This window comes from Meles meles, chromosome 2 (genome assembly GCF_922984935.1).
Source record: "Meles meles chromosome 2, mMelMel3.1 paternal haplotype, whole genome shotgun sequence".
In the NCBI taxonomy this organism is placed as follows: domain Eukaryota; kingdom Metazoa; phylum Chordata; class Mammalia; order Carnivora; family Mustelidae; genus Meles; species Meles meles.
In genome coordinates this window covers 89,715,864-89,731,606 of record NC_060067.1, presented here as the reverse complement: position 1 = coordinate 89,731,606, position 15,743 = coordinate 89,715,864, and the positions used below count along the sequence as shown (strand labels likewise).

Here is a 15,743-nt window from a genome sequence, read left to right as displayed (position 1 = left end):
CAACTATAATGTTAGGACTGTTAGTTCTAACTTACGTAGTCTAGAACAGAATCTATGCTCTTAATCCATATAATGGCCTGTTTTTGAAACATACAGTCTGAAGCAGGTTTGTTTTGTTGTTGTTGTTGTTGTTGTTGTTTTTAAAAAAAGCTTGTACTGCAACTCATGACCCTGAGGTCAAAACCTGATGAGACCAAGAGTTGGATGCTTAATTGACTGAGTCACCCAGTCACATTCCCCTTCTCCCCAACCTTATTTTTTTAAAGATTTATTTATTTATTTGAGAGAGAGAGCACATAAGCTCATGACAACGGGGGATGGGGGAGTAGAGGGAGAGGGACAAGCAGACAGTGCTGAGCAGAGCCCATGGGGCACAGTCCCAGGACTCTGAGATCATGACCTGAGCCAGAATGAAGAGTCAGACACTTAACTCATTGAGCCACCCAGGTGCCCCTTTTTTAGGCTCTTTGATTCAACTGTTTTTCTTTGATAACTGTCTCTTCCTTCTCCCTTACCCAATCTCTTTCCTTTTATTGTTCTTTACCTCTTGCCTTGATGGCAGCTTACCAGCTGCCCCTCTCTAGAACAGTATAGCTATTCTTCCTTCCATTTTTATACTCAAGGCTATCAAATAATTTTTTCAAAGGTATTAACTGATCTTTCTGATGTGATGAAGTTTGGGTTTGATAGTGGTCAGTATTTGCATTTTAATTTTTTAAAAAGATAAGCATTTAAGAACTGAAGAAAGACATGATGGTAGAACGACGGATGACTAAGCTTTTTTTTGGGTTGGGAGACATCTATTTCTTGGCCATATTTGTGAGGAGAGGCCATGAGTAAGAAAAGCCACTTTTCTTACTTTTCTTGGGTAAGAAAAGCCACTTTCTAACCTGTCATTTTCTGTCTTCCAGCCACCACTCTCCCTTTTTCTTTTTAAATTATGGAAGTATTATATGCCAATTCTAAAATATTTAAACACTAATTATCAAGAATAAAAGTTAAAGTCCTGCTTCACTGATTTTTTTCCTTCCCCCCAAATCTTTCTCACTGTTCTCTCTAGAGGTAACCACCTCTGACTTTGCTAGTGTTTTTGCAGATTAGAAAAGTGTACATGCATGCACAAACACACACACTTCATGTATGTGCACATATATGTATATGTGTGTATATAGGATATATACATATAACATACCTAATAGTCTTTTCTTTTAAACATAAGTGAAATACTATACATTTTGTTTCTCAGTTTGCTTTTTCCCTGCTAACATTACATATATTCTAGACATTTCTCTTTATTGGCCCATATAGAGCCACCTCATTCTTTTAGAAAGGTTGCATATTATTTCCCAGTAAAATATACCGTAATTTATTTAACTATTTTCCTATTAATTGACATTTTTTTCAAATTTCCCAGTATACTATATAATGCTGCAGTGATTGTCCTTGAAAAATATCTGATTGTGGCTGAGTATTTCTGAGAAAGTCCTAGAACTGATATGTTCAAGTTAAAGCATAAACATTTTTGTAGTATCTAATAAATTATTCTTCCCAAAGATAGTTTATGCCTATCAACTGCATATGAGTGCCCATTTTCCCACATTTTTGCCAACATAGTTGTTTGCAGTCTTTCTCATTTTCACTTAATATGACTACTGGGTGATAAATGGTGATTGCTCCCATTTGTAGTGTTATTATCCACCTTTGTAAATTGACTATATATTTTGCTTATTTTTTCATATTATTAAAAATACATTAAAAATTACTATATTTTAATATAATTATATTATATATTTATATTTATTTCTATATAAATTTATATATTTTATATGCTATATTTAATATATTATTGAAATATTAAAATACATTAAAATATTATTCCTATTTTTTGGTACTGATTTGTAGGATGGCCTCTATTTTTGAAGGACCAAATTAATATTTGGAATTCTATCTCTAAAAGTGTTAATACAAGTATTAGATGTTTGATAACTTTATTTTTTTTATGCCTGTGAGACAGAAATAAAACAGTGTGAATCTAGCATTTGAAAAGATTTTACAGGTAATTCATTTTGAAAAGGTATTTCCTAAACTGGTATAGTTGTGGTGGTACTAAATTAGGAACTTTGGGGGCGCCTGGGTGGCTCAGTGGATTGAGCCGCTGCCTTTGGCTCAGGTCATGATCTCAGGATCCTGGGATCGAGCCCCGCATCGGGCTCTCTGCTCCGTGGGGAGCCTGCTTCCTCCTCTCTCTCTGCCTACTTGTGATCTCTCTCTCTCTGTCAAATAAATAAATAAAATCTTAAAAAAAAAAAAAATTAGGAACTTTGATAAATCTCCGGTTTATGCATGTTTGCTTGAACCATTTCACATTTTCATGCTTTTCTAGGTGTGTCACTAAAATAATAATTGTCACATTGCTATTCTAATGTGGACAGCAGTTTTGAAGTAAATATGATGGACTTCAGGAAAAATGAAAAGAATGTAGATGAATCATGAAAATATTGAGAAAACTTGCATTGAAACATGTAGATCAGTGTTATTTTCTTATGTACTAGATAAAAATATCATTTAAAATGATGTTATACTTGAAAACAGTGGCTGTGTTCAAGGTACTGTCACTGGTATTGTTGATACAAAGATGAATAAAATAATCTTTATTGGTCATAATCTATCAGAAGAGAGAGACAAGATAGATTATGTTCAGGTTATACATCTTTGGTGGGAATATCGTAGAAGTGAGGCTATGTTCTTTTGTTAGATGGTAGCTACATTTGCGGTAAGTGAGCATAGCATAATGCCTGGACAAGTTGAGCCACTGTCTTGTACACAGGAAGTGAAAGTAACATTGTATGTCAACTATAATCAAATAAATTAAAAGAAGTGCACAGTTCTGATTTATCTTAATATTGATGGTGTTTACTTTCTTTGATCCTTAATTAAGTTTCACAAAGTTCCTCTTTCCCCCTTTGTCATTAATAATTATTTTGAGGTGATATGAGAATCCTGTTGCTTATCAAAATTTAATTGATTGTATTGGTAGGGACTCATAGATTCTTTTTATTAAATGGGTTGTAATCTATTACTAGTATTTATTTTGATGCTTAAATTGCCCCAGATTTTGCCACTGGGAGCCTCTTCAAGCTTGTTTCTGTGTTCTTTTGACATGTTCCCATCATTCAGGTATTTCTTTACCTTCTGGAAAACACGAGCTCGTCTTGACTTTCCTTGCCCTATTTGTGGAAGCAGCCATTTCTTCAAGGAGCCCTGTTTCCTCTTGATAGAAAATGTTTTTTAGGAGCAAAGTTCTCTGTTCATTTTAATTTTGGTGCTGCTCTCAGACCCTTTAATGAGCACATGTATATACATACATAGTCATGTTTGTAGCCACATTTATTTCTATATCCACCTATATTGAAAAGTATAACTCCAGTTCTTATCAAACACCATTGGATTAATTCTAATATTCTTCATTTATATATCCTCCAACAGTGAGAAAACTGGCTTTTATTATCCTTAACACAGTTACTTACTTTATCCCCTCCCCATACCCTGCAAGGGCTGTTTCCTAGGTGTGTGCCGTCCTTATCTTGCTCCCACATCAACACACTACTCCAGATTGCCCTTCTGCATGGAAGCACTATTTATTTCTTTGGGTTCTATGTTTTTCTCTTAGGTTCTAATGCCCTGCATTTGACAATCTGCCTGCTCAGGTTCCAACACTTTAAGCTGGTTTCTTTCTTCAGCTTCCTCTCCCAACGATACTCTCTTCCTTCCACTCAGACTCTAGCACCCTATGCCTGACCTCTTCCCTACAAGTATGGTCTCCTTATCCTGCTATGGTTTTGATGTCCTCAAAAACTGCCACTGTTTCACTAGCCTCTTTATCACACAATTAGGTACTTAATATTATTGGGCTCTGACATCCCCCATGCCACTAAGACGCCTGTCCATCTTTTCCCCAAATGCAGATGCCTGCCTTACTGTGCTTTACCTTACGGATTTTAGGCTGAACCATTGAGGGAAAGAAAACAACCAATTTGTTAACCCATCAATTGCTTCATGAAGAATATGCAGTAGAGACCTCTCCATTCATGGTGTACCATGTAAATAGTGTGGTTAAGCATGCGCCCCCAGTTCAGTCTGGATTCTCTGTATCCATGTGGCTTTGATTTACTTCCTTTTCATCAGAATGTCTGCTTCTTACCCAGGGCTTTTATTAAGTCTTAGCCTTTACTTCAGTACTTACTCAATGTGTTGTTTTAACTGTTGAGCCTTTATCTGTTGATTTCTCTTAAAGCTTTTGCATTAACTAATAATTGGAAAAGCTTTGATTAAATCTGTGTGATACTGCCATTTTCTGTCTTTGCAATCTGAACACCCTCTTTCTCATTCTCCTTGGCTGTGGGTTGTTATAGTAGTTAGCGGTAGAGATTTTGGATGAGATCTTTAGATCCTCTTGGTAGATAGATCACTCTCCCTTGGATTTGATTCAAAACAGATCACCTTTTTATATTGAAACCTGAATGCCAGGATACATCCCTCATGAAACATCCCCAGGAGTTAGTAGGTGATCTTTTCATCAGCAGTGGTGAGGTGATGTACTATAAAATCGTAACAGTAAATATGAAATAGGCACAGATGTTACTTCATAACATATAAGCTATTAATTTTGGTTTTGAATATAAGCCTTTCCAGTGTTTTCTTCCTCTTAAAATTTGTATTTCTTTTTTTTTAGTTTAAAACAAAAAAGAAGGAAAGAGAAGTTCATGTTCTAAAGTTAGCCCCCAAATTTTAAGTTGCCAGTTGATAGATTTTTCAAAGCTTTGAACAGCATGAGAACACCTTTTTCTAGTTTTGAGATATAAATGACAAATATTATATTAAGCTGTATGCCCTGATTGATATGAATCTATTTTGCAAAATGATTACCATAGTAACTACCATCACCTCACATACTTATAACTTTTTTTTTTATCTTGTGATAAGAACTTTTAAGATCTATTCTCTTGTGTATATATACCACATCTTCTTGATCCATTCATCTGTTGATGGACATCTAGGTTCCTTCCATAGTTTGGCTATTGTAGACATTGCTGCTATAAACATTCGGGTACACGTGCCCCTTCGGATCACTATGTTTGTATCTTTAGGGTAAATACCCAGTAGTGCAATTGCTGGGTCATAGGGTAGTTCTATTTTCAACATTTTGAGGAACCTCCATGCTGTTTTCCAGAGTGGTTGCACCAGCTTGCATTCCCACCAACAGTGAAGGAGGGTTCCCCTTTCTCCGCATCCTCGCCAGCATCTGTCATTTCCTGACTTGTTAATTTTAGCCATTCTGACTGGTGTGAGGTGATATCTCATTGTGGTTTTGATTTGTATTTCCCTGATGCCGAGTGATGTGGAGCACTTTTTCATGTGTCTGTTGGCCATCTGGATGTCTTCTTTGCAGAAATGTCTGTGCAGCCATCAAAAGAAATGAAATCTTGCCATTTGCGACGACGTGGATGGAACTAGAGCATATCATGCTTAGTGAAATAAGTCAATCGGAGAAAGACAACTATCATATGATCTCCCTGATATGAGGACATGGAGAAGCAACATGGGGGGGTAGGGGGATAGGAGAAGAATCAATGAAACAAGATGGGATTGGGAGGGAGACAAACCATAAATGACTCTTAATCTCACAAAACAAACTGGGGGTTGCTGGGGGGAGGTGGGATTGGGAGAGGGAGAGCGGGCTATGGACATTGGGGAGGGGAGGCGAACCATAAGAGACTATGGACTCTGAAAAACAACCTGAGGGTTTTGAAGGGTCAGGGGTGGGAGGTTGGGGCAACCTGAGGGTTTTGCAGGGTCAGGGGTGGGAGGTTGGGGGAACAGGTGGTGGGTAATGGGGAGGGCACGTTTTGCATGGAGCACTGGGTGTTGTGCAAAAAGAATGAATACTGTTACGCTGAAAAAATAAATAAAATGGAAATAAAAAAAAAAAGATCTATTCTCTTAGCAACTTTCCAAATATATAATACAGTATTGTTAACTATAGTCACCATGATGTACATTATATCTCCAGAAGTTACAGCTGGAAGTTTGTATTTTTTTACCACCTTCACTCATTTTCCCTACTTCCCCACCTGGGGTCACTACTAAGCTGCTACACACTATGAGAACATTTTTTACTCGTTTTCTAAAGTGTAGGAAAAAAAAGTTTATTGAAAAATGAAAACATTTTTTAATGTTTCTAGTTCTTTTACCCTTAGGTTTCCCTATCACTAATAAACCTTTTGTTGTTGAGCTGTTTTTTTTAAAGAGATGTTTAACTTGCCTCTGAATTGCTAACATTTCAACAATTTAGAAATATGAAACATTGTAATCTGGCAATGTTGTCTAACCCAGTTTTTAAACTTGTTTTGTGATCTCTGAAGATAGGACTCTGGTGAGTAAATAGGGAACATTTTTAGGAAGTTGACAAGTCAGCTGTACTGAATTTCAACTAGAAAGTTGTCCTTACTTATTCTTCCTGTTTTAAAATCTGTTTTTTTTTTGTTTGTTTGTTTTGTTTCTATAAAATCACCTATGCTAAAAATACATTACATGTTTATAAAAAAATAAAAAATAAATAAAAAAAAATAACCTATGCTATTTGGCCTTAAATAATCATTAACCATGTCGCTCTCTTTGTGATTAAGGCTAGTTTTTGTCGTTGTTGTTATTTTGTTTTGTATTGTTTTTACTTTTTTCCTGATTTATCACGATAATTTTGTTTTAGTTAATGTTGTATTAACATGAGGGATAATTTTTAACAGAGGGATACTTTTCTTGTTTCTTTGATCATAAAGTAAGAACTTTTATTCCTTTTTACTCATTTTCAGTTCATCTAACTCTCAATATATCTATATATTCATACTTGTCCTGCTGAAATGCACACACACACACATACACAGACACACACATATTCTTCACATGTCTGGTCACAGTTTGACATGTAATTTTTGTAATTCATCCTGAGCATATGATAGGACTAGATCTGCATCCTGACCAAACTCTGATCCTCAGAGTGAATCCAAAGTAGGAAGATTGTTTCCCCATGAAACAATGGGAAATACAGAGCTGATGGAAGTTAAGAGTCATTAATATAAGTTAATATATAAATACATTTAGTGTCAGCTTTTGAGACAAGTGTAGATGAATTTGTCTAATGTAGGTCATTAATACTTCTTATTGTTGATGTAAATATATTTGATTAGATTTAGTAATTATGTACCTCATATTTGGAGTATGGTAACTGAACCCAAGTCTCTGCTTATTCTTAGAGTGGTGAAATCAGGACACCAAAAATGTGATAACGTTGTCTTACATTTTATATAGAAATGTGGATGTGCTTTGTTGGTGTTTGTTGTATATTTTTCATTCTTACTGAAGGAACTGGAATGGGGTTTAATGAATTTTCACTTTTATTAAATTCATCTTTTTTCTCCTTTACATAATTTCCATTTCAGTTTAATAAATCTCTGATTCTAAAGCTAACTTTTGAACTCTTAGGCCTTTAGATGCTGCTCTGGAAAAACTTCAGTAATGGATCAAAGGAAGAATGAGAGTATTGTCCCTAGTATTACTCAATTAGAAGATTTTCTTACAGAACACGACTCCAATGTTGTTTGGCTCCTTGTTGGTAAGTAGAATATATTTTCTTATACTTTATTGTTTATCATGTATGGATTAACAACTGCCAAATTTTAAGCTATAGTTAGCTGAAGTTGAAATGCTTACAATACCATTGGTTTATTTTTAAATATTTAAAAATGTAAAATAAGGTTTTAATTTATGTTTCTGTGAATATTTGCTCTGGCAAATGCTCTAGAGGGCAGTTTTTCTTAGGCTGCCTCATCTGACTTAGGGGAGTGGGAGGAGAAGAAAGACATTGCACTTAGCTTATCTTTCCCCTCTCAAGGGCACTCCTTCACTGCCCCCCATCTCAACACACACATGCGTGTGCATGCGCACACACACACACATTTGTTTTATTTTAAAAGTGATAAATCCCCATTTATATGATAAATATATTTTATAGCAAAGTAGAGTGTATATGCCTAATTAATATCATCTCTTTACTCACTCCTTATATACTTGACATTGGGCTCTGCCAGTAAAATTTTTTTTTTTTTTGTCTAATATTCCAGCAGTTTTCTAGGCTCATAGAAGTAATATAAAACAGTGTATAAATCAGTGGCAAAAAAGAAGAGGGAGATAGGAGTGAATAAATGCATGTGAACAAATAATGGGGGAAATACAAAATACTAATCAAGAAAGGGAGAGGGGCACCTGGGTGGCTCAGTCATTAAGCATCTGCCTTTGGCTCGTGTCATGATCCCAGAGTCCTGAGATCCAGCCCTATATCCAGCTGCCCACTCAGTAGGAAGCCTGCTACTCCCCTGCTTATATTCCCTCTTTGCTGTGTCCTTGTCTGTCAAATAAATAAGTAAAAAATCTTAAATAAATAAATAAGAAGGGATAGAACACTGTAGGCTGTTGTTGTCCAGGAAGTTTTTGTGGAAGAACAGTATTTGATTTGAATTTCAGCATAACAATTAGAAAGGTAGAGGGGGAAATAGCGTTAAGATGGAGTAAGAGGAGGGTAATGAATGGTATTTATTGAACATCTTCTGTGTGCCACATATCATTGGCATTTTGCATATGCTGTCTCACTTAATGTTCAGAGAAAACTTATAAAGGAAGCAGACTTAACTTGTGGAATTGAGGCTCACAAGAATTAAATAACTTATACAGGTAACAGCTGTTTTTTTGAGTGCATGCTTCTGCTTCTTTCATGATACCACAGGATATGTGGTAAGGAAATGGGTAGAGAGGAAGTGTGTATAGAAGGAATTATTATTGTTGATGATTTTTACATAGGATTAGATTTAAACTTTGAGTTCTATTTTCTCTATTTGACAGAAGTGAGCTATTATAAATTATCACTAATTAAAGCCAAAAAAGTAAGATGAAATGCAGAACATTAATATGAAATAGAACTGCATAAAAGCAGTGTTGAAAATTCTCTTTTGGTTTAATTAAGGGTGGAATTCTTCCTCATTTCCTATCAGTCTCTTCTCTTATCACCTAGAATTTATGACTTTTTTCTGTTGTATACAACTCCTTTCCTTAAGGACAAAACAATAGCAACAACCAGAAAAACACTGAGTGTTTACTCTTGCTGTTTCAGTAAGTGGCCTTATGACATTGAAGGGATTGGAAAACATGATGCAGTGTAAAAGCCACAATTCTCAGGTTGTGTAATACTAGAAGCATACTTTCTAGGCAAATACCTCTTGCCTTTCTGGTTGGCCCTCCATAACCTGCTTTTGACACCGTGATTTACAATAAAAATTAGCACAAAATGCTTGTAAATTTAAAACGTAATGACATATTAAAATCACTATGTTGTATACGTGAAACTAATGTAACATTGTGTGTCAGCTATCCTTCAGTTAAAAAAAACCCATAACACTTTTTACAAAGAAAAAAAATAATGACATATCATCAAAATAACTTTTCAATAGAATTGTTCTAAAAATAATTTTTGTGGGCAAATCATAGCAGTTGCTACACCAGAGTTATTACTGTTAGTCTAAGCTATCCTGAGAAAATGTATTTTGACTCAGTGACTGCTTTGTTTTATCCACATTAAATAACTTTTTGAAAAAGTTCAGAACTTAATGTGATGTTGCTAAATGATTGTACATGTTAAATTGCTTTACATTACTTTGTCTTAATTTAGAAAATAGTTATACTTTTAAAATAGTTAAGTAAAGGAAAGTTATTATCAAAAAATGCTTTCTTATGTTTTATTTTTTGTATGTTCATGAACTAAGTTCTTTTGGGAATAGTACAAATTCTATAGGTGATGATACACTTCTCACAAAAAATGAGTCAAATTTGAAATATCCTTTACTGTAGCGTATTCACTGGCACTCTTTAAAAGTAGGTTGTTGTCTTATGAATTATAGTAAAATAGCATAAAATGGACTGTTTAATATAGATATGCCTTTAAGTAGGGTAAAATTCTCACTTCTTTCCATTTTTTTTAAAAAGCAGAAATTATTGATTTAAAAAAAACACTACCTTTTCTCTGATTTAAGAAATCATTGGTTTTCTTTCTTTCTTTTTATTTTATTTTTTTATTTTTTAGAAAGATTTTATTTATTTATTTAACAGACAGAGACCACAAGTAGGCAGAGATGCAGGCACAGAGAGAGAGAGGAGGGAAGCAGGCCCCCTGCCAAGCAGAGAGCCCGACGCGGGGCTCGATCCCAAGACCCTGAGATCATGACCCGAGCCGAAGGCAGAGGCTTTAACCCACTGAGCCACCCAGGCGCCCTGATTTTCTTTCTTTTTAAATGACTATAACTTATAGGAGATAGCATGAGCTTTTAGTCTGATAAAGGTGGATATTTTTTAGAATATTCAGAAATATAGGCTTTCTGTTTACAGAGCATCTTCACATATGCTTATTTATTTATTTTTATTTTTAATTTATTAATTAATTTATTTTGACAGAGACACAGCAAGAGAGGGAACACTAGTAGGGGTAGTGGTAGAGGGAGAAACAGACTTCCCTCAACCAGGGAGCCTGCTTCGGGGCTGAATGCGGGGCTGGATGTGGGGCTCAATCCCAGGATCCTGGGATCATGATCTGAGCCAAAGGCAGATGTTTAATTACTGAGCCACCCCGGTACCCCTGTCTATGTTTAATAATAAAGAGTACAAAACAATGAAAAAGGAAACAAAACAGGAAGTATTTCTTTATTTTTTTAAGAGAGAGAATGCTTGCATGTGAAAATCAGGGTAATGGGGCTCCGGAGAGGGGCAGCGCTGGAGGGGGAGAGAGAATCTTAAGCAGGCTGCAGTACCTAGCATGGAGCCTGAAGTGGGGCTCCATCTCACAAGCCCTGAGATCACAACATGAGCCTAAATCGAGAGGCAGATGCTTAACCAACTGAGCCACCAAGTCGTCCCAGGCAGTTTTTCTTTAATTGATCTTACTTGGAATATATGCTTTTCTGGCTAATGAGTAGAGAAAAATGAGGAAACTTGGATAACGTAGAATCAACATTTGGTATTAAAAATCCAAGTATTAAATTGTAAGAAGAGGGGCGCCTGGGTGGCTCAGTGGTTTAAAGCCTCTGCCTTTGGCTCAGGTCATGATCCCAGGGTCCTGGGATGGAGCCCTGCATCCGGCTCTCTGCTCAGCAGGGAGCCTGCTTCTCCTTCTCTCTCTCTGCCTACTTGTGATCTCTGTCTGTCAAATTAACAAATAAAATCTTTTAATAAAAATAAATAAATAAATTGTAAGAAGACATATTATCATGTAGAAGTAAACCCTGTCATTTCTGATTGTAATAAATGAACTTTTACTAACAAATTTTTACTGAGATATTAAAGTGATTGTGGAAACTTATAGTGAGATTCTTTTGCATTTTTTTCTCTCCCAACAGCTACCATTTTATCCTGTGGATGGATTATTTATCTCACATATTACAATTCTCGAAATGTTGGTCTTATTTTAACATTGGTTCTTAATAGATTATACAAACATGGCTATATCCATATTGGTAAGTTTGAGTAACAGTGAATGTTTTTCTAATGCATAATCTTGAGATATATATTATAAATTTATATTTTGTAAGTGATAGTAGCTTTATAAATTTACCTTTGTGTCATGAACATTAACCTACCTGGAATTGCTCTCATACAGCACGCTGACTTTATCACTTGGTTAGGTTCTTTACCTCATTCTTATTTATTAAAGTATTTCTATAGTAACTTTTGGATTTTTTTCATATAAAAGATACTCATTAAAACAATTTGAAAAATATAGGCACATGTAAAATATGGAAATAGAAATTTCTCAGGATTCTACTAACCAAAGAGTTTCTAGTGCTCAATGAGGTTTTTTGCTGTTTGTTTTTTTGTTTTGTTTTTGTTTTTAAAAACCTATACTTAAAAAATCTATAAGTTGGAATCATTTTGTGCATTTCATTTTGTGCCCTGAGTTGTTCATTTAAGCTTCCAACTACTCATAATTAGAAAGTTTGCAGATATGAGGGTCTATTCAGAACAAATATGCTTCAAAACGCCTTCAACCAGTGGGAAAAGGGGTGAGAGGTCACTGTCTAGAACCATTCTAACCTTCCTTAGAATAGTTCTTAGAGGACATAAATAAAATTTCTCTCAAACAGAAGTCCCTGTTTCCTGGAGTCAAAGAAATTAATGGAGAAAAGTGGTGAATTAGTCACTGCTTTGGGGTTTAAAGTTGTGCATAATTAAGGGAATTATTCATTGAAGCAGCTATTTACTGTATTCATATGGTTATTTAGTAACTCAGTTCATAGTGATGGTACTTGTACTTTTTGTTATACTTGAAGAAAGAGCAATAGAAAAGGCTGTAAGGGTATCAGGAGGGAGTTAGGAGAGAACATTTAATTATTGAATAAATTGAATGCTAAGATTATTTTAAGCTTTAGTGCTCACCCTGGATCAAAACAATTCCATTAATCACTTTTTTTTACCCCCACAACAGGGTCCTTCTCTTTCTCTGTTCTTTCTGGAAAAGTCATGGTTCGTGAAATTTATTACATTACAGAAGACATGTCTATTAGGTAAAACAAAACAAAACAAAACCCAAAAAAACAAAAACTCTTCTTAAACTTGAAATATTGTAAAATGTTTTTTCATTATATTTTATTTAATATGATTTGCTTTTTCAATTAAAAACATAAAAATAATTCTTTTTATAAATCATATCTGGTGAATTGATGTTTAAAAATATTTTTATCAGTATATTAATTTAGCTAAGATTTAGACTGGCACAAAGTTTATCAATTAGCAATTTAAAGAAATGAATGATTTCATTTCATTCCTAGATGAACACTTGAGCCATTAAATTATCTGACCATTTTTCTTGTAGAATTCATGGTGGTCATTTGTTACATAAAACAAGGATCAGGGATGCTGATAATTCATCCATTAGCTCCTTTTAGGTAATAAGTTTTAAGAATTGTTTAGTTTCTCTTAGCTCCTCTAATTTTTATGTAAGGAGGAAACACAAATCTGAATATAGGAAATGACAATATGTTTGATATGATCTTTCTTCTGTAGGCCTTGAAAAAAAAGCTTACTCTATTTTTGTGATTATCTTAACATTTGTTACTTAGAACTTGAAAGTTTTAAATGAGTTGAGAAGGTCCTAGAGTTTGGCAATACTCATACCTCACATGAAACAGTAGAGGCACTTTCTTTGTGAGTCTACAATTATTTTGAAAAGAAAAGTGAAAAGTAAAGGTTGAGAGGCTATAACTTCATACGATTACAGAGATGAAGGGTTATCATTAAAAGTTTTTGTTAGCATCCTAATGTTACCCTTTTAAGATTTGGCTTTTTGTTTATATAGTTTTTACACCATTTAAAAAGTATCATTTATAAAAGAAAAAAAATTTTTCTGTTAGCACTCTATTTTCCTATTACATGTGATCTGGTATTAAATTTTACCTAAATAATCTAATTTAGAGCTGTGTAAATTCTCTTCCTTTTTTAACTGGAGATTATGAAGCATTTATGTATACCAGTGATCTGTTGAAAATTTTCCACATTTGCATATTCATTATCAGTTACCTGCTTTTTATAATAATTAATTGAGTAAATTGTTACTGAAGTTTTCATTTTTGTAATTTATCTTGCATAGAATTCAAGATGGATTTATAATTTTTCGGTGGTGGAAAATGTATAATCCAAAGCAGAAACAACATGGTGAGTCTTCATGTTTTTATGTATTTGAAGTCTTTAATTATATGATCAGTGTTTTCCTTTATGGACATTAAAATATTTCACATTTTATAATAGATAAAAATATTTTTTAAAACTTTGACATTTATAAACTCTGATATTCTCACCAGTTGGCTGAAAATTCTTCAGCAGCTTTCCTCTTGCCTGGTTAAATTTATTTACTTAAGCATATTATTTATTCAGGGTTATCCTCAGTATGACCCTTACCCCCATCGTCTTACCTCCTATTATATCTATGGACCTTAACCCATTCTGTGGTTAAAATGAATTTCTGGTAGTCTTTAATCATCAGCTAAGATGCTTTTCTTACTTTTCAGCTTCTTTGCCTTTATTCATAGTCCAACCTGACACTGCTACCAATTCTCACTTATCTGCCATGTTAAGGATGAATAGAAAAGAGGAAATGAAGGTTCTAGATTCTAACAGTTCTGCTTTTATCATCAGAATTTTATCACCTAGGATTTTCTCTCAAAGTCTTCATTTCACAGCTCTGTATGTGTGCTCCTGTGCCCCTAACCCTCCTACTCAACATTAATCATACCAGTGACTTTGAGGAACGTAGATCTTGACTTTACTGCCTGGAATAGTGGTTCTCAAACTTTTCAATCTCAGGAACCGTACATTCTTCTAAATTACTGAGGATCCCAAAGAGCTTTTATTTATGTAATTTATACTGATATGTACTACATTCAGAATTAAGCCTGGGTGCACCTGGGCAGCTCAGTCTGACTCTTGATTTCAGCTGAGGTCATGGTCTCAGGGTTGTGAGACTGAGCCTGTGTTGGATTTCGTGCTAGGTGTGGAGCTTGCTTGGGATTCTCTCTCTCCCTCACTCTTTGCCCCTCTGCCTGCTCACATTTACACACACACTCTCTCTAAAATAAATAAATAAAGTCTTTTAAAAAATTAAGCCCGATAACTACAGAAATACTTTTGATTTCATTAAAAATATCTATAATAAACCCATATGTATTAAAATAAACACCATACTTTATGAAAAATAACTTTTCTAAAGCAAAAAGAAAACCAAATAGCGAGAAGAGTGGCATTGTTTTATATTTTGCAAATCTTTTTACCATCTGGCTTAATAGAAGATAATTGGATTCTCACTTCTGCTTTAATGTTCATCTGTTGAAGTGCCATATATCATACAGCCTTTAAAAAAAAACTCCACTGTCCACTCATGGGAGAATGACTGAGAAAAAGTTGAACATCTTCATATAATAATACTATTAAAATAGTTTTGACCTTTGGTCCCTAGAACGGATGTTGGGATCCTTGCAAAGATCCCCAGACCATACTTTGGTAACTACCGCTCTAGAAGGTTTTAGCTGGGTCCTTGGAGAGTAGTGTCAGAAGATGATGAGACCCTCCCACCTTTTCTTAGCTATTAGGACTGTCTGTATTTCTGGCACCCCACATTAAAATTCTGAAATGGTGGTTAGTGTCTGTAAAACCTTGGAACTTTCCAGTTATTATTATTATTATTTTTTTGATGGGTTCACTTAGGAATCTTGCTGTCACTTACAACTTGCTTCTATGGGAAAATAGATTTAAAGTTCCAAAAAAGTTTTTAAACTTACACAAGACTGAGCTAGCCTAAATTACTTTTGAATTCACTGTTCATTATTATTTTGTTTTTTTAAAATGTCATTTCTTTGCTCCCACATAGCTTTTCCCCCTTTAACATAATACATCATGTACTTTTCCTTGAAAAGACTGGCATAACTTGATGACAGTTTGGCATCTGTAGAATTAATGAAATCAGAATGACTAGAAAGAATGGGCAGATTTCATGTCTGGAAAAAGTTTTCTAAAAATTGGATTAGAGTTGTTTATTAGATAATTTGAGTAGAAGTTAATTGATTTCATATGATAGAAGTATTCTGTTCTTAGTTTGGAAT

General features: G+C 34.5%; 1 protein-coding gene across 10 annotated transcripts in view; it reads left to right on the top strand.

The window, feature by feature from the left end:
• Nucleotides 1-15,743, top strand: part of KIAA1109 (KIAA1109 ortholog) — a 217,396-nt gene that overhangs the window by 10,097 nt on the left and 191,556 nt on the right. For all 10 annotated transcript variants that reach the window (XM_045987369.1, XM_045987360.1, XM_045987353.1 and 7 more), the window contains 4 exons: nt 7,540-7,669; nt 11,493-11,609; nt 12,578-12,656; nt 13,739-13,803. In XM_045987369.1, coding sequence (XP_045843325.1) covers nt 7,573-7,669; nt 11,493-11,609; nt 12,578-12,656; nt 13,739-13,803 — 358 coding nt within the window. In that variant the 5' untranslated portion in view covers nt 7,540-7,572. The remainder of the gene's footprint in view (nt 1-7,539; nt 7,670-11,492; nt 11,610-12,577; nt 12,657-13,738; nt 13,804-15,743) is intronic.